General features: G+C 37.9%; 1 protein-coding gene across 2 annotated transcripts in view; it reads right to left on the bottom strand.

Moving 5' to 3' along the window:
* LOC127581063 (mitogen-activated protein kinase 13-like) overlaps window positions 1–25,973 on the bottom strand; it is a 29,895-nt gene extending 3,922 nt beyond the window's left edge. For both annotated transcript variants that reach the window (XM_052035127.1, XM_052035126.1), the window contains exons 1-9: window positions 25,918–25,973; window positions 24,292–24,397; window positions 21,692–21,721; window positions 18,093–18,140; window positions 12,595–12,709; window positions 11,180–11,251; window positions 9,967–10,046; window positions 8,096–8,174; window positions 147–320 (exon numbers count right to left, since the gene is read on the bottom strand). In XM_052035127.1, the coding sequence (XP_051891087.1) occupies window positions 147–320; window positions 8,096–8,174; window positions 9,967–10,046; window positions 11,180–11,251; window positions 12,595–12,709; window positions 18,093–18,140; window positions 21,692–21,721; window positions 24,292–24,387 (694 nt within the window). In that variant the 5' untranslated portion in view covers window positions 24,388–24,397; window positions 25,918–25,973. The remainder of the gene's footprint in view (window positions 1–146; window positions 321–8,095; window positions 8,175–9,966; window positions 10,047–11,179; window positions 11,252–12,594; window positions 12,710–18,092; window positions 18,141–21,691; window positions 21,722–24,291; window positions 24,398–25,917) is intronic.
* Window positions 25,974–26,269: the final 296 nt, after the last annotated feature.

Here is a 26,269-nt window from a genome sequence, read left to right on the forward strand (position 1 = left end):
AGGCACATGAAAAAGCACAAATAATCCTTAACTTCTATAAATCTGGAATAAGGTAACATTTCAGCATTTGTTTTAGAAATGCAAAGACTTTGTAATGTGAAATTAAGTGACATAGCTTACTTACTAGTCATTCTAGAATCACTTACTTTTCCACAGATCAACTGACAATTTCATCGGATCCAAAGAATCATCAAATGGCTCAGGTTTAGTCTCATCCTCTGGTTCTCTGAATGGTTCAAAGTAGGGATGACTCAGAGCTTCAGTAGCTGATAACCGTTTGTCTGCATCCAATGCTAACATTTTGTCCAGGAGGTCTAAAGCTAAAATAAATTATTGATATTTAAAAAGGAAAGAGAATCTTCAACTCTTCTTCATTCCAAAAGTCACCAACAGAAATATATCTGTGCAGCTTTCCTTTATAGGTCTACCAAGATTTTTGTTAAACTACATCCTCTGTAGAAAGAGTCAACATTGTTAATATGATTGCTGTATCACAGTGGCCTGCTTTCTTTGAGTGTTGTTACCTCATTAGTCTATGCCATTAAACTTATAGAAAAATTATTAAGTAGCAAATCAGCTCAGGTGGAGGCAGAGTGTCACTGATGCACCTATACAGGCACCAGTGACTCGTTGCACAGCCATAAGTAACTAAATAATATAAATGGCAACATAAAATGAAAATCCAGATGAAACCCAAGATTTGGTTAAGGCATCAGTATATTCATGAGAAATGTTTACAGCCTTGTTGTACGGGAGTTAAGTACATGGAACTGAACATTGCCTATTCCAACTCTACCCAAATTTTTAGGCCTGTGCAGCCAGTCACTGGTGCCTGTATAGGCACATCAGTGACACTCTGCCTCCACCTGAGCTGATTTGTACTTTCTCTCCAGATATTTTAATCTTCAACTCCTGCTGGAGACACTCAATAGTATATAAACTAATCAGCCCTTCAGGATTGATTGTCAAGTCATAGAGAAACACAGCACGGAAACAGGTCCTTCAGCCCACTGAGACCTCGCCATCAATCAAGAACCCATTTACATCTCTACTAATCCCATTTTATTCTCCCAACATTCCCATTAACTCCCCCCAGATTCCACCATGCACCTACACTTTAGGGGCAATTTACAATGGCCAATTAACCTACCAACCAGCACATCTCTGGAGGAAACTGAGCACCTGGGGGAAACCTATGCGGTCAAAGGGACACCATGAAAACTCCACAGAGACAGCACGCGAGTAAGGATCACTGGAGCTGAGAGACAGAGACTCTACTAACAGTGCCATTGTGCCACCCCGATTATCTTGCTGTAGGAATAGTAGCTAGAGAAATAAATGTCTCAATTTTTTCCCCCAACTGAAACCTTTAAGTGGCATAAATCTTGATAAAATAAACCAGAATGTACTGGAAATATTCAGCAAATCCAGCAGGATCTGTAGAGAGAATAGTTAATATTTCAGATTAATGATCTTTCATCAGATGATTTGTAATGTGCATTCTCACTCTGCCTTACACGTTGAGCATTTCTAACATTTCCTGCTTTATTTCTGATTTCTAGTGTCTGTAGAATTTTGCTTTGGATCCACTTTTAATGTTGGGGTCAGTGCAAGATCTGTCCATGGACTCCAACCTGCAATTTAAAGGCTGGTTTATGCTGGGCAGGTCTTTGCTTATATGGGGCACAACCTCACCACAAATTTCAAATTATTTGGATAAACTTGGATTTACTTTATATTTACCTTAACAATAGGGAAAAGCTGTAAAAGCATGCTGTAAAGAGAAGGAATATCATATGATTATGAAAATCAAAAACTGCAGATATTGGAAACACTCAGCAGGTCAGGCAGCATCTGTGGAAAGAGAAATAGTTAATGTTTCAGGTTCAGACCCTTTCACTAGAACAAGTAGTATTCTGTGCATTAGGAAAATGTTATCATTTTAAATGGAATCATAACAGGTTGCTTGTGTTGAAACTTAATACAGTTAGACAGCCTAATAATTTAAATAAAGGTGAAACTGATAATAGTTGAACAACTTAACCCAGGATACTGTCATGGGTAAACAGCTTCATTTACCTCCATGTGATATATTCCCAGAGTAACTGATATTTTAAATCTAGCTAATCATAAATCAGGAACTCTATTAATGTACAACATGTGATTAAGTCAAGAACTACCTGTTTGATAATGACATTCATTCGTTTCTGCGTGTCAATCTTTAGCTGTCAATTCTATTGTTCAATGCTCAGTTAGTGAATGAAGTGGATTTCTGCTCAATTTGTACTCCAGAACAGATGGGCAATCACAGTAGTGTAGTGGCTAACACAACTGTATTACAGCGCCAGCAACCCAGGTTGAATTCCCGTCACTGTCTATAAGAAGTTTGTGCGTTCTCCCCGTGTCTGCATGGGTTTTCTCCGGGTGCTCCAGTTTCCTCCCACATTCCAAAAAAAGATGTACAGGTTAGGAAGTTGTGGGCATGCTATGTTGGTGCCGGAAGTGTGGCAACACTTGCAGGCTGCCCCCAGAGCACTCTACGCAAAAGGTGCATTTCACTGTGTGTTTCGATGTACATGTGACTAATAAAGATATCATATCACATCATATAGAATGCCAATTTCTCATTGTACCCTGTACCTCTATATGCACCAACAACAAATAGCTTGCCAGTAAGGGAAAGGATACCACCTATAGTTATGTGGTTTCACTAAACTAATAACAAAGCAAACAAAATTCTCATGAACCTTTACCTAACCCTACACATTATGATGGCAAATCTATCCTATGCATTAGCTGAATGAAATTGAACAATGACACATAGAGCTAAAAGCTAAGAAATAACTCTTTCAAATAGTGAAATCGACGGTGCAAATTCTGGTACTGTATATGCATGTCAAATACTCTCCTGCTCTTGTTACAAATGAACACATGCCAGTGTATGTGCTCCCTACGTGAATGTAATTCAGAGCTTCTATTTGACCTGAAGTGCGAGGCTTCATTCTCATTAAGGAATTCGTTGAGTTGCAAAACATAAGTAAATAAATCTTTCTATTTTTTAATTGTTTTGTCTTTCTTTCTATTTTGCTGACAAGGGACCAAGTAAATTCAGTAAAGTTCAGTAATTCTACAAAAACAATTTCTCTGCAGTTGTGGCACTGCACTGTTAAGAATGTCAGGAATGCTCTGAGGAGCTGCCCGAGGTCACAGTAGTTACAAGGATAATTGAAACACGCAGATCTGAGTCCCATGAGTCAGATTGATGTCAAAGATGAATAACCAGCAGATTAATGAAAAACTTACTTTCTAGAACTCAAAGCGAAAATCTTGTAAATCATCTTCAAGGAAATTGTGAATTCTCAAGCATGCTCAATGCCCATATGATATGGCTAATGCCTTTTGTAAGATAATCTGCATTGGTTGCTCCTGCCTATGTTTTGTTTTTAACATCAACTGGAAAAGCAAGCTAAGAGTAAAAGAACAGGGTGCAGAATTTTCATTTAAATGTTATGGTATATTTGCAGATTTCCCTCTACTGTTACTAATTTTGCATGTAGTTTTTGAGGAAATTGCAAATATGAAATCTGTGCATTTGTTTCACTGTGAGGTAACAGTACTTTGGCTGATGCTTTCCAGTATCCTACAGTGGCTGTCCGATTTATTTAAGCACAACTCTGGCAGTTAATCTACAAATGAAGGAGTGACAGACACTGGAAGGTCACCCTAAATATGAATCTGAAGTCCAAGACTAATTTCTGGCACTCTTTGGGTCTCTCTGTGCAGAGTCCCATGGTTCTCTGCACTCGTTCTGAGCCCCAGCAGATACATATTTACACCAGAGGCTGCACACCACAAGTAGAGTGTCAAATAGGATGTGGTTCAAAGATAAGCAAACCACTTTAGCAGGAATGCATTACAGACCTCTAACTTGTGAGAGGGAAACATACAAAAAGTTCCGGTTACTTTATAAATGTGATTTAAGGAACAAAATTAAACATTTTAGAAATCATTGGCACAGAGAAGGGAAAAATGGAAAGAAATGAATGATATCCATTAAATCTGTGCAGAATTTCCTTCGTCAAAATTTAGGAATTCTCCAAGAACACAGGAATTGCTGGATCGTAGAGAAATAAAGGACTGCAGATGCTGGAATCTAGATGAAAAACACAATAATGCTGGAGAAACTCAGCATTGCTGGATCGTGTTCAGTAACAAAACAGATGATAACATAGAAATCCTTTCCTGCTCTTTACTGATGCTAAAACAGTATTGGGTGTCACACTAACACATGAATATCACTGTTTTCTAAGGTGAGGTTCCCAAAATGGCATTGGTATTGGTTTATTATTGTCACTTGTACCGAGGTACAGTGAAAAGCTTGTCTTACAAACCGATCGTACAGGTCAATTCATTACACAGTGCAGTTACGTTGAGTTAGTACAAAGTACATTGATGTAGTACAGATACAAACAGTAACAGTACAGAGTAAAGTGTCACAGCTACAGAGAAAGTACAGTGCAATAAGGTGCAAGGCCACAACAAGGTAGATCGTGAGGTCATAGTCCATCTCATTGTATAAAGGAACCGTTCAATAGTCTTATCACAGTGGGGTAGAAGCTGTCCTTAAGTCTGGCGGTACGTGCCCTCAGGCTCCTGTATCTTCTACCCGATGGAAAAGGAGAGAAAAGAGAATGTCCCAGGTGGGTGGGGTCTTTGATTATGCTGGCTGCTACACCAAGACAGCGAGAGGTAAAGACAGGGTCCAAGGAGGGGAGGCTGGTGTCCCTGATGCGCTGGGCTGTGTCCACAACTCTCTGCAGTTTCTTGCGGTCTTGGGCAGAGCAGTTGCCGTACCAAGCAGTGATACATCCAGATAGGATGCTTTCTATGGTGCATCGGTATAAGTTGGTGAGAGTCAAAGGGGACAAACCAAATTTCTTTAGCCTCCTGAGGAAGTAGTCAGCTTTCAGTAGTCATTGTCAGGTTTCTCTGTGTCTATCACAGTTTCAGTGCCTATTTTATTGACCTATTCCAAGATCTTACAGCTGCCAGCACTTAGCCTCACAACTGCAACATCATCAGCCAGCCCTTATAAGGGGCCAATGCCCAAAACAAGCAGCATTCTTCTTACAATAGCAGCCTCAAGAATGGACAAGGTCCTGCATGGCAGGCTGGTCAGGAAGATTATGTGGGATCTGAGATGTGTTGGCAAACTGAATCCAAAATTGACTCTGATAGAAGGCATAGGGTAGTGGTGGAGGGTTGCTTTTCTGACAAAGTCTGACTTGGGTGAGAATGTAGGTGGTCAGATGAGTAGATTTGCTGACGACACAGAAGCTGGTGGAGTCGTAGATAGCGAAGAAGCTTGTCTAAGGATACAGTAAGGCAGGGGTCTTAGGAGTGTCGATGTACATAAGGACCTTTGGGTGCAAGCTCATAGTTCCATGGTGACACAGATGGATAGGGCAGTGAAGAAGGCATTTGGCATGCTTACCTTCAAAGGCTGAGGCACTGAGTATAAGAGTTGGGAGATTATGTTTCAGCTGTACAAAACATCTGTTAAGCCACACTTGAAGTAATGTGTACAGTTCTACACTACAGGAATAGTGTGGTAGCATTAGAAAGAGTGCAGAAGAGATTCACCAGGACGTGGCCTGGAATGGCAGACTTTAGTTAGGAGAGATTTGATAGGCTGGGCTTGTTCTCACTGGAGCACAGGAGGCTGAGCAATGAATTTACAGAGGTTTAAAAGATTGTGTTGGGCCTAGAGTCATAGTCTTTTTCCCAGGTTGGGAAAAGTATAAAACTGGAGGACATGGGTCTAAGATGAGAGGCAAAACATTTAAAGGAGATCTGAAGTGGTGGCAAAGGTTTAAAAAAAAATACTACTGTCATGAGTCTTCACATCTTCCATTAGCTCTGGCAACATGCAGGCTTCTCTCTAACTCATATTTCATATATTGCTTCACCTAGTACCCTGGAAATTAATGGATGAAATGTAACCTTGCTTTGAGAGGCGCATAACAACTTTAAGTATGTCTTTGGCTGGCCTGCCAGAAATTGCTTCTGGAATGTGGGAGTTGATTTCTGTTTGGGTCACGGCTCTCAATGGGAAACCTGCCAGTTAGAATTATAGAGAGGCCCAGTAATTAATATAACCTGGGATGTCTTTTGGCTGCAAGGGAGAACTTAAAACTGTTTAGATTGTTTCCAATGTTACTGGTGACATATTTGGACTAAATACACAATCTGCAGTTCAGGAACAATGCCCAGACTGAAAATTTGAATAATAGAATTAATTCACCATAACTGAAAAGGCAAATAGAGTACAAGGACAGGAGAACTTGAAAAGTTTATTTTATAATCTGATGCTGTGTCAAGAAATAGCAGATGGAGCAGTAAAGCATCCATTCTTTATCTCTGCATAATTATGTTGTTCTCAGTTCACCTGTCCTGACTTACAGAATGTGTGCCACAATTTGGAGTATAATGTGCATCATTAACTGTGATTCATATACTACAGCTAGTGTTCTCAAATTGCTGGTGTAGTATCTTCTTCTGCTGTTTTTAGGCAGTCCCTCGGGATCAAGGATGACTTGCATCCACTCTGGTTTTGTCGGATTTGAGCTGCCAGTAAGGCTAATGTAGGAAATGCAAGCTCTAAAGATGGATATAACTGATATAAAAAGGGTATAACCATACCTTTAAGTACAATATAAGTACTGTTGTAATCTTGCACATAATATTGGATCAAACAGCAATTCCAAAACATTTCTATTGATAAAATAAACACCTTATGTACTATAAATTACATATTGAACATGTTTCACTAAGATGCACATTTAACACATAGTTCTTAATAGTTTCACAGGACTTTTTATTGTCAGATAAAGTATTGAGTTCCCACCTGACAAGTAAAAAAGTAGTTCACTTAAAGCTTTCAATATAGCTGTGAAGTGTCCTGAGCACTTAATTTTGCTTCACATGTCATCACTGTTGAAACATGCAGACTTTGTCCAAACACCATCAAGACCAAAAACTTAACATTCCACCTGAGCAAAGCTAAGTCCCTAATAAACTTGAGGTTCAATTTTGTGGCCAAACCCTTACCCATAACGAATGCTGAATTACCCAGGGATCATACATTGCTCTGCCATCAGTATCTTTAGAATATTGGAGTGAGGGTTAAGTCTATAATCAATCTTGCTCAAAAACAGGCAGGCATAGGATGAAGTAGCACACACTGCACAATGTTGCTCGCTTACTCAATAGCAGAGTCCCACTGTTTGATCTGGTTGAAGAATTAATCACAAGAATACAGTTGATGTTAAGCTAATGGTGGTCATGAGAACAATTTGAGGAATGCTGAGATCAATCCAGCTACCATGGCTTCCCATACTGCCAGACATCAAGCCCCCTGATGTCAACCAAGAAAACGTCTTAATCAACAAGTATAATTAGATAGCAGTAAAAAATGCAAAACAGTGATTACTTAACATTTTCCATGAATCTGGTTCAATTCTTGTAAACCTTGATGGGACACTGAAGATATGCCTGTTACACAAAATTACCTCTCTACTCAATGACACAATCACTGATGTCACAGTCCAGAATATGGAGGCCCTGGATTTTAAATTTATTTGGAATACCTGGTCTACTATGAATAATTGCTTCAGATGTGATTGTGGCTGTGCCAAGCACGCTATGATTCATGTTGTGCATTCATGTCCTAACCAATCCTCTGGTGGTCGTACAGCAACCATTAACAAAAATCATCTCTAATCATTGAGTAAATTCTTGTTCTCAACATGCAACTTTAACTGCTGCTCAAAAAATCATGTGTAATAATAAGGGTGCTTCCAAACATCATAATCCGAAGGCATTTAATATACATACTCTAATTTCCAATTGTTCCAATTTAATAAATAATTTCCATAAATGGATCAGACAAGCCAATATTTGTAAAGGATACTTGTTTATACCAAACAAGTTTCACCAAATTATTAAACTTTAAAAACCATTTCAAGTGGTTAGTCATGGTAAAGGGTGCTGTGAATTAAACTGACATTACTCATGAAAGAACAAATTAACTTACCTGATGGACTGCTATTGGGAAAGAGGGAAGAAAAGTCTTTTTTTTTAATGTAGGGTTGAGTTCTAATATAGTCTTGAGCCTAAAAATGAAAATAAATGTATTAAAGAATGTTGGAAAGCCTCCCAATAAATTAGCAATTTTGTGTTATACTGAATTCGACTCGAAATCTACAACTGTGAGCACACCCAATATATATATGGCAAATGGTGCTGAAAGACTGGCACTGGACAGAGCAAATACAACTAAGAAAACAGTTACTGAGGGAGAATTCAGCACCGGAAAATGTGTGTGCAGAGTGAAATATTTAAAATGCTCATTATAAAATTATTTATATATTTAAAATAGAAATGGGAGGATGGTGTGATGTGCAGTATAATACATCAGAGAAAAGTCATGTAGAAGATCAACTTAATACACATGCCTCCATGTGCTCAACTATATATTAAACTGGCTTAATCAGTTTGTTAATAACGACCAAGAATTTTTGCCATGAGCTCAATCTGTAATTCAATCACAACTTACAATCAAAATTGTGCTAGTTTTGCAAAGTGAATTTTTTTGCACAAAATTTCATGTACGTATTGCTGAATAAAGAAATGTTTTATTAGAGTACAATTTTTTTTAAATACTTTATATATTTTTGCATTAAGCATATTCCTTGACTGATGCAAGAGTGGTATCCTTGATTATAATATCCTATAATTTGATTAATGCAGCTAAAAATGGATTACATCACAAAAAATAAGCATGTTTAATTATTGTCTAATCCAGTTGTTCATAGTCTTTTTGACTGCAAGTCCCATTTGTCATACTTGATAGAATACATGGCACCCATTCCCATAAATGCCTGATGTCACAAGGCCATCCTTTCAAAGAGTTGGAGCTGTCTAATATCTAAGTTTAAAATCCTTGAAATGTCTTAAAAATGCTGTACAGAAACATTCAGCGAAGCCATTGTGGCGTAGATGGAGACCATTTGGTCCATCAAGTGATAATAGCAGTTCTATTTTTTAATAAATTAATAAAATCTTAAAACCTTCCCTCAAGGTTCATATTGCTCCTCAAAAACAAAAGCTTAATTCTAAGAGTTGTTTTACAGACTCACAAATGGGCACAATTAGCAGAAACTGGCCGTGGCGTTTAATCCAATCAGGGTCAGGGTGAGGGAGGGAAATGGCCAGTTTTGTGGGCAGTGCTGGCCTGAAATGTCCCAATACAGTAAAACTCTGATAATCTACTATCTGATTATTCAGAAATCCCAATGGTTTGGCACCTGGCTCACCAGGTGCTGTTTCCTGTACTCCCTTTAAATCACCTTACTGTGTTCTCTGGAAAAGTTCATATACTACTGTGTAATATCTAAAATAAAAGAAAATTAAAAGCATGTTAGGATATTAATAGGAGTTATATTTAATAATCCTGAAAATCTGCCAGTCTGATACCACCAAACTCCCAAATGTGACAAATTAACAGAGCTTTACTGTATTTGCTGGTTTGGCTAATCTTGTACTGTGAATTATGCTGGAAACATGAGTGTAAAATCCAGGCCCACTTGCTATTGGTTTCATTAGTGTCTGATATTATCCAAGTACAGTTTATGTTTTATTAACTTACTCAAATCAGGAAATGTTGAGAGATTTAGGGTAGGGGCTCAATGGTTAGCCTTGCAATAACACCCAACATTAATGTGAGAACACTAAAAATTGTAGCATCTGTTAAAGACAGGTATTACATCACTTTTCATGATTATTGCAGTGTACTCTTACAAAGACTCAAAAGAAAATTTCAAAGGTCAACAAATAGATGAAGTACTGCAGAAGTTATTAAAGTGAAACAGTCCAAAGCATGTAAAATCTTTAATGCTGCATTACCTCAATGCTTTCTAATTTCTGAATGAATTCAGTCCCAGGAGTTCCTGTTATCTTCATAATCTGTGCTAGCTGATCTAGGTCTGGTTCTTTTAGTCAAGAATTAATTATTGCCATTAAAATTTTGTCTATAATTATTAATAAAAGTAGGTTAAACTGTAATATCCTAATTTCCAGCAGTAGTAGTTCAATGCAATTGCCACAGTTGGACTGATTGACAAACAAGATTAATCTGCTTAAAAAGATGTATGCATATTGAACATAAATCAACAGGAAATACAAGATGTATATAAAATGTCAAAGCACCAATATGAAAATATAGTTAAGGAACTGAAAGTGGTATGAAAATACATCTCTAAAAGTCAATGGATTATATATTTCCAGTATCTTCCACATCATGCTGCACTCAAGTTGATTGTAGTTTTTAAACACCAATGTATTTCAACTGTCTACAGAAACTGCAAACTCTTCTTTGACTTTGGAGGATGAAGATTCAAGTGAAAAGTGAAGGAAGACTTCTCCTCCAGACACACTCACCTCATTCACTTCATTATGTAAGCAGGTCATGACTTCAGATTTGGATGTTAAATAAACTGTATCTGTAGGGCTGGTCCAAAACACACTCAAAAAAAATCACATCAATCCAACAACTGCAGTATAAAATGTACTTTGAGTGGCCATTTTGCTTGTGTGGGTTTAGGTAAGAAGCAGATTCAATAAGCTATTTGACTGCAGACCATACCACCAAATTGTGCCTATCTGAATTCTACATGTGCACCATATCTAGCAGGAATCAGTGCAAGCCACCTAGTGTGTTTTGATCCTATTCAAGGACACAGGTAAAATTTGTTGAACACTTTCCATTGACAAAGGTGAAATCATCTAAGTCAGTTTAGACCAGAGATTTGAACCTGGTATCCTTGATCTGTTTAGCTCTATAACATTACTAAGCCTTCCTCAACCATTTAGAAACACTTTACAAATTGATAATTCTATAAATAATACTTAACAAATATTGATGATGACAAAAAATAACAACGTAATATTATTGGCTCTATCCTTGCCATTTGTAAATTACAAGATTAATCAATAACCTACTATAATTAAGTCACATATTACATATTGCAGTAGTTAAAAAATTAATAGGTTAGGCTGAGAAAATTAGGATTCTGTAAGTAAGCATGAACTACGTCATCAACGCTGGATAAAAGGATACAGTCATTTCCTTTGAACAATATCCTGCCATTGATCATTTCAGCAAATATACAACCAACGGACCAAATATCAACTAAAATTGAAAACCAAAAAGAAAGCTGTTATATGGTTGCAAAGTCAGCAAGATGTTGTGTTGAATTTTGAACCAGATGTTATGTCCTGTTAATTCATACATAAAAATAGATCTCTGAAATGAACAGAATCTGGCTCAGCTGCATTGCACTTTCACAATCCAAGGTGAATTATTATCATTGGTAGGTTTTCCTCAGGAAAATTATACATTCATGGTGAGGTCCAGCCCCCTTGGTGCCTTCTATGAATTGGCTGCCTCTGGAGGGAGTTATAAAAAGAAATTCCATCAGAGTTGGCCCATCATCAACTCCCCATACAATGAGGGATGTGTAATAAGTGCAGCCTTGTTTGTGTCACTTACATCCTGATGATATTAAAAACATAGGGTTGGAGGAGGGAGCTGGAACATAACATTTATGTATTATTACTTTATCTCCCTTTCAGACATAAACATAAAATATCTTGATATCCGTATCCACAGAATTTGGCCATTTATATTTGGCCATCAGATTAACTAAATCACTTAAGAGTTTTATTACAGGTGTTTTATTACACAGGTGTTTTATTTTCAGTCCTATATTTAAAAATTCTGCATTACATTAAAGAACTTGGAGTCCAATAACTGCAGACAATGTCATCCAGGAATCAAACAGGATATGGGATAAAATAGCTGAGGGGACACAAAAATGAGTCCAATGAAGATAGAGAACATTATATCTGTAAACAAACTGACACAATTTCCAGTGTTGATAACAGTAAAATGGCCTAAAGATTCCAGTAAGTGAACATTGAGATATTTAGGATTGCAAAATCTGAAATGTTGTACATCTTTGCTGTGCGCATCACTGAATCTTAGTTTAATGGCCTATGCTCATAAAATATTTTATTATTAGAAACCTTCCCTTAAACTTAAGCTTGTGTTCACTAGATTTGTTTCATTTTGCTAATAAACTGCCTTGCTCAGTCAGCAGTTGCTGACTAAGCAGCATTTTCAAACCATTTTAAATACGATTACTGAATGCAATATATAAAAGGACAACAATATTTAATAACAAGTTTTTAGAAGCCTTTACCATTTTACAACAAAAACTACCAATACTCAAAATCTGACTCCAAAAAAACTGACAGTAAGATACTAACTGTAAACAGAAGGATATATCATCTAAACTGTGTCCTTTGTTTTTCCAAATATTGATTGACTTCTGTATTATCAGCATTTTACAGTTTTAGTTCTCATATTAATGTACATAAAATCGATTTACTATAAATATTTAATCATGTTGTGATACAAACATTTCTGCCCGAAAGTAAATGATTTGTGTGATTAGATGCGATAGGACTCACCAGTCTGTGTGTAGTGCCTCCAGTTCAAGATGATTTCAGGTGCACGGTACCACCGTGTAACCACATACCCTGTCATTTCTGAATCAGTGTGTCTGGCAAGACCAAAGTCAATGATCTACAAATATGCAGATCCAATTTGAAACAATTATTTCTGGTTAACCCTATAACAATTTATTTTAAATAATAAGCTAAACATTAAACATTAACTTAGGTTGTTAATGTATTAAAAATGCTACATTTCATTCCATTGGTTTATGCAAGCTTTTTCATCCCACTTTCATGGTCAGCAGAAGCCAAAGGCTTTAACTGTATTTTTTGTGCAGCAAATATTAGTCTAGTTGAAATTTAGCTACAAGACTAGCCTGCAAGTGCACATATGCCAAACCACCTAGCAGTCAATAGATGGTAAAGAATAAGCACTGATGACATTGATGAAGTCCTTCCATCCAACATTTCCTCCCGTTAGAGGTCTGTGATGAGCAGCAGGTGAGATATGACAATAAGGAGGATGCTTAGGCTCATGGGATGAATTATATATGGGTAATGTGGTATCTTTAAAACCATACCAAACCTCATTTTCAGAACAGAAGATGAAAAAAGAAAGTGGAATTGGCGAGATGTGCAATTTTGTACAATTCAAAATCCAAAATGTTAATGATTTTTTGGTATCTGACTGAATAGTTCAGAACTCCTGGCAACATTTACAAATAACAGAATTGCAAACCTGATGTACAACTTACATAAATATTGAAATGTGATTTAATTTTAATAGGTATAACAAAATAATTATTTGTTTTATCCAGATTTTGATACAGTGCAAGTAGCAAATATTTCAGCTGATATAAATTCAATATGATCCAGCCACTTTTTATTTCATTGGTTACAGTTTTTAAATAGGACCATGTCAAAAACTAGAATCTGCTTGTGAAAATCTCCTGGTAGAAGGAATGAATTCCACTGCAGTAGTAAGTGCAATAAATGAAATACCAATGAAAATAAGTTTAATGAGTGGAATAAGATTAGATTGTCAAAGATCTGGATGTAATTCACTATCTGCAAGTCCTCTAAAGATAGAAATCTGAAGAGTGCAGTCTTCTGCAAAAGCCTTTAGTTGGAAAGATTATATTCCTTTAGCCAGAGGGTGGTGAATTTGTGGAACTCCTTGCCACGTATAGCAGTGGAGGCTAGATCAGGAGGCTTCAAGGAGGAGATGGATAGATATCTAAATAGTCAGGATATCAAGGGATATAAGGCCAGAAATTGGGATTAGAATAGGTTTTTTTTTTCTTCCCCCATTCCCCATTTCTATTTCCCTTTCCTTGGAGCAGACTCGATGGGCTGAATGGCCTGCTTCTGCTCCCTTGTCTTGTGATCTTGTGATTCCCTGATGATAACTGATCTCATTGACTTGGAACAACTATATTCGAGGAGTAATATGGGCAGTCAATACTATAGCACCTGTTTAGCACAGATGAATTTCTGGTCCATTTTCCATCATTCTATGTTGTGGAACTAACAGTTCAATTTCCCAGTAGGCTTAATGATACTAACCATGAAGTTCCATGGGAATTCCATTGAGTGCCAGTTGCTTTTCCACCAGCTTGCAAGAAATTGTTAGACAACTGCTATTACCAAACAACAGGATTTCCAAGCCAGCTCTAAGGACTGGAATTTTTGATTGTGCGATATATAATCAATGACACCAAAGAGTTTCCCTGGGGCAGAATAAGAGTATGCACAATTTATACTATTTCTGGCTTTCTCAGCTAAGCCGGGATCTGGTGAATATAAAAGGCAGTGCACAAAACAGAACAGTGAATTGTACTATACTGGCCTTTATATGAATACAAGTGGGACTTGCATGATAGGAGACGATGCCACAGATTCATAGAGCATGTATACAGGCTCTTTGGCCCAACGAATCCATTCCAACCATGGTGCCCACCCAGCTAGTCCCAATTTCCTGAGTTCAGCCCATATCCCTCTAGGCCCCACCCCTGAATGTACCTATCCAAGTGCTTCTTAAATGATACTATTGTACCTGCCTCACCCACTTCCTCTGGCAGCTCATTCCATATACTCACCACCCTCTGTGTGAAAAAGTTGTCCCTCAAGTTCCTTTTAAATCTTTCCCCTCTCACCCTAAATCTATGTCCCCTGGTTTTGAACTCCCCCACCCTGGGGGAAAAGACTTCTACCATTCACCTTATCTATGTCCCTCATCTCTATAAGATCACCCCTCATTCTCCTACGCTCCAAGGAGTAAAGACCTAGCCTGGCCAACCTCTCCCTGTAACTCAGGCCCTCTAGTCCTGGCAACATCCTCATAAACCTTTTCTGCACTCTTTCCATTTTAACCACATCTTTCCTATAACAGGGTGATCAAAGCTGTACACAGTATTCCAAGTGAAGCCTCACCAACGACTTATACAACTGCAATATAATGTCTCATCTCCTATACTCAGTGCCCTGACAGATGAAGGCCAGCATGTTAAATACCTTTTTCACCACCCTGTCTTTCTGTGACGCCATTTTCAATGAACTATACATTTGTATTCCTAGATCCCTCTGTTCCATTACACTCCCTAGTGCCCTACCATTCATAGTACAAGTCCTATGCTGGTTTGACTTTCAAAAATGCATCATCTCACACTTGTCTGTATTGAAATCCATTTGCCACTCCTCAGCCCACTTCCCTAACCGATCAAGATCCCCCTGTAATCTACAATAACCTTCTCCACTATCAACAACACCTCCTAATTTTGTGTCATCCACAAACTTACTGATCGAGCCTTGTGCATTCACATCCAAATCACTTATATAAATATTGAATAACATGGGTTCCCACACCGACCCCTGCGGCACACCACTAGTCACTGGTCTCCATTCTGAGAAACAACATTCAACCACCGCCCTTTGCTTCCTACCTCAGACCCAATTTTAAATCCATCTAACTAGCACTTCCTGGATTCCATGGGACTGCACCTTCCAGACAAACCTATCATGCGGGACCTTGTCGAAGGCCTTGCCAGGGTCCAAATAGACAACATCCACTACCCTACCCTCATCTACCTTTTCGGTTACCTCTTCAAAAAATTAAAAGGTTTATCAAGCACAACTTCCCACACACAAAGCCATGCTGACTCCTCCTAATCAGACTCTGTCTATTAAAATGCTGGTAGATCCTGTCCCTCAGAATTCCCTCCAGTAACTTCCCCACTACTGACATCAGGCTGACCGGCCTGTAGTTCCCTGGCTTGTCCTTGCTACCTTCCTTAAACAACAGAACAAAATTAGCCACCTTCCAGTCTTCAGGAACTTCACCAGAGGCTAACAATGAAGCAAAAATCTTCATAAGGGCCTCCACAATTTCTCCTCCAGCCTCCCACAAAGTCCAAGGATGCACTTGGTCAGGCCCTGGGGATTTATCCACCTTAATGCACTGTACAACAAATATCTTTACAAATACCTCCTCCCTGGTAATACGCATGTCCTCCAAAACATCTCCACCTGTTTCCCTTATCTCTTGAGCAACCATGATTTTCTCTTCAGTAAACACAGAGGAGAAATATTCATTAAAAATCCCACCCATCAAATGTAGCTCGAGACATAGGTGGCCCTGCTGATCTCTAAGGGACCTACTCTCTCCCAAGCTACCCTTTTACTCTTAATATACCTATAGAACCTCTTGGGACTTTCCTTAACCCTACCTGCCAGATCCATCTCATACCCTCTCTTTGCCCTCCTGATTTCCTTAAGAGTATTCTAAATCTTTTTATAGCCGTCAAGGGATTCACTCGTCCCCGACCTCCTAAACACAATGTATGCTTCCTTCTTTTTCTTGACCGGAGCCTCAATATCTCTCATCAGCCAAGGTTCCCTCAACTTGCCAGGTTTACCCTTCACCCTAACAGAAACATGCTGCCCCTGCACTCTTGATATCACACTCTTAAAAGCCTCCCACTTGCTATTCATTCCTTTCCCTTCAAACAGGCTCTCCTGATCGACCTGTTAGATCCTGCTGATTCCCTCAAAATTAGCCCTGCTCCACTTTAGGACCCTAACCTGTGGACCTGTCTGTGTCCTTGTTTAGCAATGGCATAAAGACAGGTGGTGTGAATGAAGGATTAAATTTCAGAAAGATATGAACAGATTGGGTGAGAGGGAAAATACAATATCCTACAGCCACAGATGGATTTAAATGTAGACACATGCATGATTTTCAGGGCCCTCAACTCATCCCCTGACTCCAAATTCAGAATGAATATGTCTAACATTCATAAGACATACTTAAATCAAACTTCTACATTGCAATTTGGCCTCTACTTTAGATACAACAATTATCTCACAGGCTTTCCCAAAATTCTGGAAACTTAGCACTGAGGGGGAAGTGGGAGCTGCTGGTTTAAGCCAACAGGTGCCTTTTACAGCACTCCTTGCAGCTAAGTGGAGCAGAAGTACTCTGTTTAGCCTACCTTCCACCCTTGATACTCTCTCTCTCAGTTTCAACCATTGCCCATCTCTTCCTCCTCCTCCCACCACCTGCTCCCCCTTCCCCACCACCCTTCAAAGTCCCAATCTTCAGTTTACTATCCTCTCATTGCCACAACCACCTCTTCTCGTCCACAGCTGTAGACTTCTGCTACTATTGTTTTCCGTCCAGCAGCTTGTCAATGCGTCAGGTGGGAAACAGAAAGAAAAACACTATATATTCTTACCATTAATTCTGATAGGACTTTCACTTCCTCAGCCTTTCCATATTCCCCATGCTCCTCAGCACCTATGTTCCACACTCACCCCCTTGTTACCCATTAAAGTTGGGCCAATGGTCAAGCATAGTTCCTCAGATTTTTGGAAAAAACTATTTTCTAGTGAGTTATCAATCAAGAGCAGGGAGGTGCAGATATAAATTGTGCTCAAAAGATTTAGGTTAGAAAGTAGAAGAAACTATTTTACACAGTAGATTGTGGGACTGTGGAATGCACTTACAGAATTAATGACTGAATAGAGACTATCCCAATAATTAAGAATAGGTTAGATTAGTCAGAGTTGTACAGCATGGAAACAGGCCCTTCAGCCCAACTTGTCCATGCCAACTCTGTTGCCCAGTGAGCTAGTCCCATCTGCCCACATTTGGCTCATAACCCTCTAAACCTCTCCTATCCACGTACTTATCTAGATAGCTTTTAAATGTTGATAAAGTGCCTGCTTCAAACATTATTTCTGGCAGTTCATTCCAAATACACACCACCCTTTGTGTGTAGTCGTTGAAGGAAAGGGAATAGTGTGATATGGAGCAGAGAATTAGGTTTTACTACTTATTTGGAGGACAACATCAACATGGACTGAATGATCTTAATTTATTTTCACGTTATAATTGGTATCTAATTCTGCACTCTACAACTGTATAAGACATTTTTTAAATTAAATACATTGGAATTTAAATCTAAACCCCAACACCACCTCTCTAGCTTCTTAATTGAAAAAAAGTATATTACCTTCAATTCACAATTTTTATTTATGGCCAAATTACCAGGTTTTAAATCCTAAGAAAACAAAAAAATTGAGCATTAATTTTAGATTTCAAGTAAAGTAACCAATACTTATATAATTACAATATTTGCTTTGCATTGAGTTTCACATTTAACTGTGATGCAATTTTAAACTATTGTCAATTATATAGAAATGTTAAATGTAATGCTTAATACAATAAAAACCTTTTTCAGTGTGCCTGTTGTAAATTATTCTATGTGAAGTATATTTTGCCCTTGGGATGTAATTAGCATTAAAAGATCAATATAATAACTAGCAAGTAATTCTAGGAATATATGAAAAGCAGACGGGTAAACTGAACTGAACCCTCTTGAATATGAATCAGTGATGAAAAGTTAATTGCAAACGCTGAACATTCAAACCAGATGTACTATTTTCAGATGGGAATATCAAAAGCCAAAGACAATGTCACATAAAAAACATATCATTTAAATTACTTTGGATTATTGCATATTCTGTAGTTTCAAATCAGCGCAGTCCAAGTTAAGGCCATTTAAAGTGCTATTCATTAAATTCATTAATTTTAAATTTTAGATATTGAGCTTTTCTTTTAGACCACATCAAATAAAATCAATTTTAAACATATTTATTATTTCCCCAATCCTCATAAGTAGTCATTTTCAATCTGTAATCAGTAAAATTAATACATTCTAATTCCCTCTTTTCAATACAAAACATATTTAGTAAAGTTGCAGTAATAAATTGAATGCGTATTGTAATTTTTGTCAATATTTATTGCAAGTAAATAATCTCAATGGTGTAATCTAATAAACATGTCCAGGTTGCCCGAAATCCTAACAATTAGTACACAAGTCTCTGATTCTGCTTTTATGCTTCAGAAACCACATGGCTGTTGCCACTGGAAACAGTCCTCCCTGTTCAAATTACCAGCAAGCAAATGCAGAGTTGATTTTTTTTTTCTGTAAAGGACAGTATCAGTGTTGGTCCTACTTTCAATCACAGTCTGCGAAATTTTAAATTGGGTACGTGTCATTTGTTTAGATAGGAATTGGCTGACAAAAGCTTTTTTGGTTTCTGGGTTTCTCTATCAGAATTATTCATCCACCTTTCCCCCTGCAATTTTGATGCATTTTCTCTCCCTACGGCAATCAGCGTTCAAGAAGCTGATCCATCAGGACCCAACTGTATGTGTTTGGGTGCTGGTCGGATGTCTATTCTGATCATATGCTTGGCTCAGGTCACACCAGGTCTATAAATACATTTTAGCAGAGGCAATTCCTTCCACTGTTCTAGAAATGTCTGCCAGAACTGCTTCTGGCTGCATTAGAATCAGGCCATGAGCAATAACATGGTTGAGTCTGTATCTATGGCATTGGGCAACTCAGGCAGGTATGATAAAGATTATGTCCATGGGTTAAGTTTGAAACGACCAGGTTGGATTTTAATTTTAGACTAGGGCAAAACTCTACTGTGAATGGTCCTTATCCAACTTCCAAAAAAGTGTTTTGATACCTTGTGCTAGTTATTCAAAACTAGAAAAATATACAAGAGATGGCTATTCAATCCTCTATGCTTGCTCCACCATTTAGTAAGATCATGTCCGATCTTTTACCTCAGGGCTACCTTCCTGCACTTAACCCTTGATATCCATTGATTTCCTTAATATTGAAAAGTGCTTTCCATCTCTGTCTTGAATACTCAGTGACACAGAGGCTTCACAACCCTCTTGGGAAGAGAATTCCAAAGATTCGCTACCTTCTGGGTGGAGAAATTTCTTTTCATCTCTGACCCGAGTGGATGAACCCTAATATTTGAGACTGTGACCTCTGATTCTAGTCACCCAAAGCAGCAAAAACGTCAGCTCTGCATCTACCATATTAAGACAAAAATTTTAAATATTTCAGTTAAATCACCTTTTGTCCTGGAGAATATAGGCAAGTCCAGTCAGATTAATCTCATATGACAGATCCACATCCCAAGAATCAATCCAGTGAAGCTTTGCTGAACTCATTCTCCATAAGTATATCGTCCCTTAGGTATAGGGACATAGCCTGTACACAATATTCCAGACACCATTGCACCAGGCTCTATTTAATTGCAGTAACACATCTTTATTCTTATACATTTGCAACAAATGCCAAAAAATGGCCTTCCTTATGCTCTGGCTGCATGTTAACATAATCCATATACAAGAATTTCAATGTCCAGTAACACCAGTAACTTGCAATCTCTCACCATTTAAAAAATACTCAGCCACTCTATTTTGCTATTTTTTTGACAAACACCAAGTTTCACCTGGGAAGAACTGGTGCATTGGGAATTAGCAAGGATAATATAGGTCTTAAATATTGCCGAAGTACTTTTGGAGATACTCCAGAATGACTAGTATAGGACACAAAATTTGTCACAGCAATGTATTATGGACGGCCTCCAGAGAGTTGAATTTTGTCATTTTGCAGAGATGATGAGAGAAAATTGCCAGCAAGGAGTCATGAGCTATTTCCTATGGTAGAGCTTATGTCAGAGAGGGTTGCACACCATGAGATAATGGATTCCATGATTTTCCAGTCAGTGAACTGTATCTTTGAAACTCCAGCAAGATTCATTATAGGTTTGCTATCATTCTGTCTAATTTTCCCATTTGGGTTGTAGCCAAGTTATGCTTTATACTCGGAGGAATAGAAAGAAAATCTCTGGTACTTCCTTGGCTTATTTGGTAGTCAAGTTGTGATATTTCAGCAGATTCAGCACTATCCCCCGATTTTTGCTTTGTCAACAACTCAATTAATAAACTTACTTTATCATATGGCTGATATCAAAATGTCTTATTTTCTAAGGTGAAGATAAACTTTGAATTATCCTGAAGGGAAGGAGCATGTGCACAACCGATCATTACCCTTTGTCTTAGATCGTGCCTGAATAAGTATAATTTGTAAAGAACCTACATTTCTACAAAGTCCCTAGTTGTTTTCAGCATGTCCAAATTACTTCACAGAGAAGGAATCACTTTTCTGTGCAGCCAACTTTGGCAAAGCCACACCTACAAACAGCCAAGGAGAGAAATGCTCAAGTGGCTTATTCCTGCTCCTAATTCGTACATTTGTATGGCACATTAATCTATTGGCTCCCTTTGACAGCACCAACTCAAAGTGCCTTTCCTAGCATGGAAACATTTCTATGTCAACGTATTTTAAGATATTCTCAGTTCCCTGACTTCAGAAAATCACACACATTCAGGTTGAAACAAAATCACAGGAGTTCTTTATGTGAGATCCCCTGGTCAGAGACCTACTTCTATAGTCAAGAGACAGACAATTAATGTTTCAATAACAACTATTAATATTTTTCTATCAATAGGATGCACTTTATATTTTCTAATACATTCAGCAATCAATATAATCAACATGTCAATGCATTTCACCTCCAACATTGAAGTGGAAATGTACAAACGAGATGGGACTGTGGATTCTACATATTCCTGTTCATGGAAAACACAGATAAATGAAGTTCTCTCCCAGAAGCCCTTCTCCATATTCTTCCAAATAGCATTTGAAATTAATATCATTCTTTTAAAAAGACTCACCCTGTGGATAATTCCAGTTGAATGAATATACTGAAACAAAATGACAAGTATTTATTATCACAAGTATTTTTACCATTAACATTTAATGATTTTGTCATTTAGTTATGATGGGTTCATTAAGTAAGAAATTACAATCTTGAAATAAGATCACATAACCAAAGTATTAAATAGGCATAATGGAATCATTCTTTGGAGCAGTCATACAATATGGTGCTTTGAAACATCAATATGCCCTGTTGCATAGCACCAGGAGACAACTTCACAATCCCAATCTGATATAATGTGAACTCCTCATTCCTTCAATATTTTAGAAGAGAGTAGTAGTGAAGGGTAACTACATCTCCACTGCAGTTGTATTGTTTTTGCTCTTCTCTAGAGTAGCAGAGACAAGAATCTTTAAGTCAGTTTCCATATTCTCCTTTTGTCAGAAATAGATATCATAGAAAGGACGAGGAGGGTGGATGACATAGACATCATTCAATTACTCAGCAACAATGGAACTTCCGTATATTTAAAGCACCACCACTTGGTGAGGACTGTGACCCATAAACCTCCCTGTGGGAATCCTGGTATAAATCCCTTCCCATAGCTCTTCCTGGATCCAAACAACATGTAAAAATGTGATATTTCTCTTCAAATACTTGAAAAATAAACATAAGATGTTATAACATGTGCTTAAAGAAAACTTCAAAGTGTATTTCTCAGATATTTATTTCTTCTCGTTTCTGTAATACCTGTTAGACAATCCATACCAAAGGGAAAATGAGAAATGTTCAATACTTTACTGGCCAGAATGGTTTGCTGTTTAACCAAAATTTATTGTCATTAACGGTTCAATTTCTGCTAGGAATCAACACATCAAGATCACAAATGGAATATACTTCCTCATGATCATGGGTCCAAAGATTATTGCCTGGCAAATTAATTTCCTGGGCTTTGCATTTGTAAGGATTCACAATCACTTGCATTTAATTTACTGCAGAAATCCTGAAGCTTCTGTCAGTGATTCAGTTCTCCTCCAAAAAAATGTTGTACGGCATTTCTCATCACAATCAGTTGAATTGATTAGAACATGAGATATTTATAAATCTGCCTCTCTACAAAATACCCTGAAAACATTTCACTTTGTTGTAGGTCTGAGTTTTTAAATGGTGAAACAAGCCTGCGTAGCAAATTCCCCAACCCTCAGAATATGATTTTATGCAAGTGCATTGATAATTCAAAAAAAATAATGGATTTTAAAATAGTTTTCATATTTTTAAAAGTTTACTTGTAACATGTCACTCCAACCTTAATTGTATGAGTATATTCCAAACATGATATAGTACTCTGTAAAAGGTTTAACATATTAGCTAAAAATTGGGCATTTTCCTTCCTGCTGTAAGAATTTTTTGTAGGCTGCCTTGTCAGTCTGATGACATCACTGCTGCCAATTACCACTTGACAAGGTGAACATTGACTGCAAAATTCAGGCTGACCTTTCAGCATGCAATTATGAAGTTTTATAGGGAGAATTCCTGCTCTTAAACAGGACTACTGCAAACCTACAGGGTGGAAACATTATAATGCATCATGTTTTCTGACATGTTTCCTGTTGATTGAGCACATTGAACTCCCAAAGAATCTTTAATTTATTTGTTCTGAGCAAAAGGAGAATCAATTCAGACCAACACAATATACAGTACAGTAACACTCCAATAATCTGACACCCTTGTGACATTGGTAGTGCCAGACAGGCAGTTTCCAGACTATTGGATGTTACTCCTATTAATACCCAAAGACCTCTATTTCACACTTTTACGTTTTACACAATAGTATAATACATTTTCCAGTGAACCCGGTGAGTTTAAAGGCAGTGGGAAACGTACAAGCACTCTGGACCCCGGCTCCAGCCACTAATCTACCCACATTCCTGAGCCCTGTTATTCCAGACACCGGCCACACTCCAGAACCCCTGCTTGTATTCTGAACTCCCAGCTCACAACCCAGATTAATCAATGAGCCAGATATCGGATCATTGGGATTTCCATATGGATGTTGAATCATTGGAGTTTTATTGTATAAAGAAAACTTGATAATAAGAAAACATTCATAATTCTATCACCCCTTCCGGTTGACAATTGGTGGATCCCCACCTAATTACATCTGCCCAGATGGTTGCTTCATTCACCAGTTTCTCCCTCAATACTGATGTAGCTCTTAGCACTAAACACAGTACCTGCACTGTAAATGAGATTTCAAATCATTGTACTTGAATGCTTAGCTTAACTTTTGTAATATCCCATGTGAAAGTCATACAAAAGCATTCAATAAGAGAAAGCAAACAACATGTTACTTAGGTGTTTCCACTGTCAGAAGAAAATACTGAAGCAGTTCATATTTATATTGGAAGAGCTGACTCAGAAGTTCAGTGTCACTGCGATAAACCATTCAGAAGATTCACAATGGCCAACTAACATTCTCTTGCTGTTATACACTTTATGTTTTGAACAAAAAGTTCACATAGTGTCCAAAATATATGGTATTATAAACTTATCATAATGCTTCCAAATACACTTTTCAAGAATTTTAAGATGTTACTTTTACTTTTTGTTACTTACCTTAAGGCCTTTTAAGATCTGATATAAAAGGTATTGAATTCTGTCTTCAGTCAGCTTTCCCATGATCTTACTCAAATCTGCATCCATGAATGGCATAACTAGGTAGCTAAAAATAAAGTAGTTTAGGATGAGTACACTAAACTTTTACTCACAGATTAAATCAAAGTATTCCTTGGGAATATTAGGGTGAATGGAGTTTTATTAGGACAACTCCTCGTCAAACGGAATTGCTGCAAATCTATAGGACAAATACTTTGATTTTAAAAAGAGTCTCCTTCACTCCAATTCTGTGGGGTTTCAGGTGTCAAGCACCAGCTTCTACTTTTGATCAGAAAGCTCTGAGAAATGGTGATTATTGAGAAAGAAGCTTGATAGGCCAAAACTAGTCCTCAATTAAATAGTTTTCTTCTAATGTATCAGGTTCCAAAACTGATTCACAGCTTCAAAACCAGTCCTAATACTGTGAGATGACACATCCCTTAGCAACTGGATGGGTGGGGTTCTCCATTCTCAACAACTGCTCTGGTTAAGATGTGAGTCAGAGTCATACAGCACAGAAACAGGCCCTTCAAAGCACCATGTCCATACCGCCCATTGTACCGACCTACGCTAGTCCATCTACCTGCATTCAGTCCATTGCCTTCTCTACCTTCACAGCTCAAGTACTTGTCTAGAATCTTCTTAAATGCCATGAGTGTATCTGCTTCCACCACCTCTTCAGGCAGCACATTCCAGACTCCAACCATCCCGTGAAAAACTCCTCCTCAGGTTCCCTCTAAACTTCCTGCCTCTCAGCTTAAACCTATGCCCTCTTGTCTTTGACACCTCCACCACAGGAGAAGGATTTTTATTATCTATCCCCTGTATCCCATCATGGTTTTATATACATCTATCAGGTCTTTCCTCAGCTTCTCCATTCCAGGACAACAAACCCATCCCAGCCAGAATCCCCGTATAACTGAAACTCTCCAATCCAGGCAACATCCTGGTGAATCTCCTTTGCACCATATCCCGTGCAATCACATCCTAACTATGTGATTCTTAGTTGGAACTTTTAGAATTACAGGGGTGCAACTGAAGCCCCAAGGCCAGATTTTTATGATGTTCAGGTGGACATTGAAGATCAAAGCTGCTGGGAACAATCTGCCCTCTCTTGTTCTAAGTAAGTGCTTGTTGAGTCTGTGGAGAGAGGTTACTTAATTTAGCTTGATTATAATTTGTAGGGAGGTTGGTGGCTTTGCCTTGTGGCATATATTACTTTTAAACAAATGCCTGGAGTGGTTCCTGGCAATGAATGTTAACTTGGTTCCAGAATTTGAACTTGTCTAGACAGCTAAAGGGGTGGGGGGGAGGGGGGTGGTGGGGGGGAAGGTGGAAATACCTTTCATATAATCCAGGGGGAGTGGGGAGGTCAAAGTGAGTGGCAAATGTGAGAACTGTGAGCAGCTAACATTTTCTCAAATTTTACCACACAAAACATACTAAATACACTCTCATATTTGATATCGGCAATGTGAATAATTCTGTTTCTACAATCATTCTTTGTTACTAGATTTTATTTAACAGCAGGTTCTTTATGATTACAACCACTATATAATGTGCATTATATACTTCCAGAACACTTACAAATCATGAAATTCATCCAACGTAACGGCTGGTGTGAAGACATCAATGAGACCAATAACCTGGAAATGAATTATACACTATTCAGGCAAGTTCTACATCACAGTAACCACTTCCAACTAATAAAAAGCAGAATAAATTCTGTCTTAGGAATGAGTTAATTTATTGTTTCTAAAGCCTGGGGTCACCTTGCTTTCAACCTCCATGAAATTATAAGAGTAGAAGAAAAATACATTTTGTAAATTGCATGGTTATCTTGAGGGAAACCTTTAAAGTTCCTGAGCTGATGGAGTTGACCTACGAACTACAAATTAGGAACAGGAATCAGTCACTCAGCCCCTTGAGCTCAGTCAGC

The sequence above is a fragment of the Pristis pectinata genome, chromosome 20 (assembly GCF_009764475.1).
Source record: "Pristis pectinata isolate sPriPec2 chromosome 20, sPriPec2.1.pri, whole genome shotgun sequence".
NCBI classification, from domain to species: Eukaryota; Metazoa; Chordata; class Chondrichthyes; order Rhinopristiformes; family Pristidae; genus Pristis; species Pristis pectinata.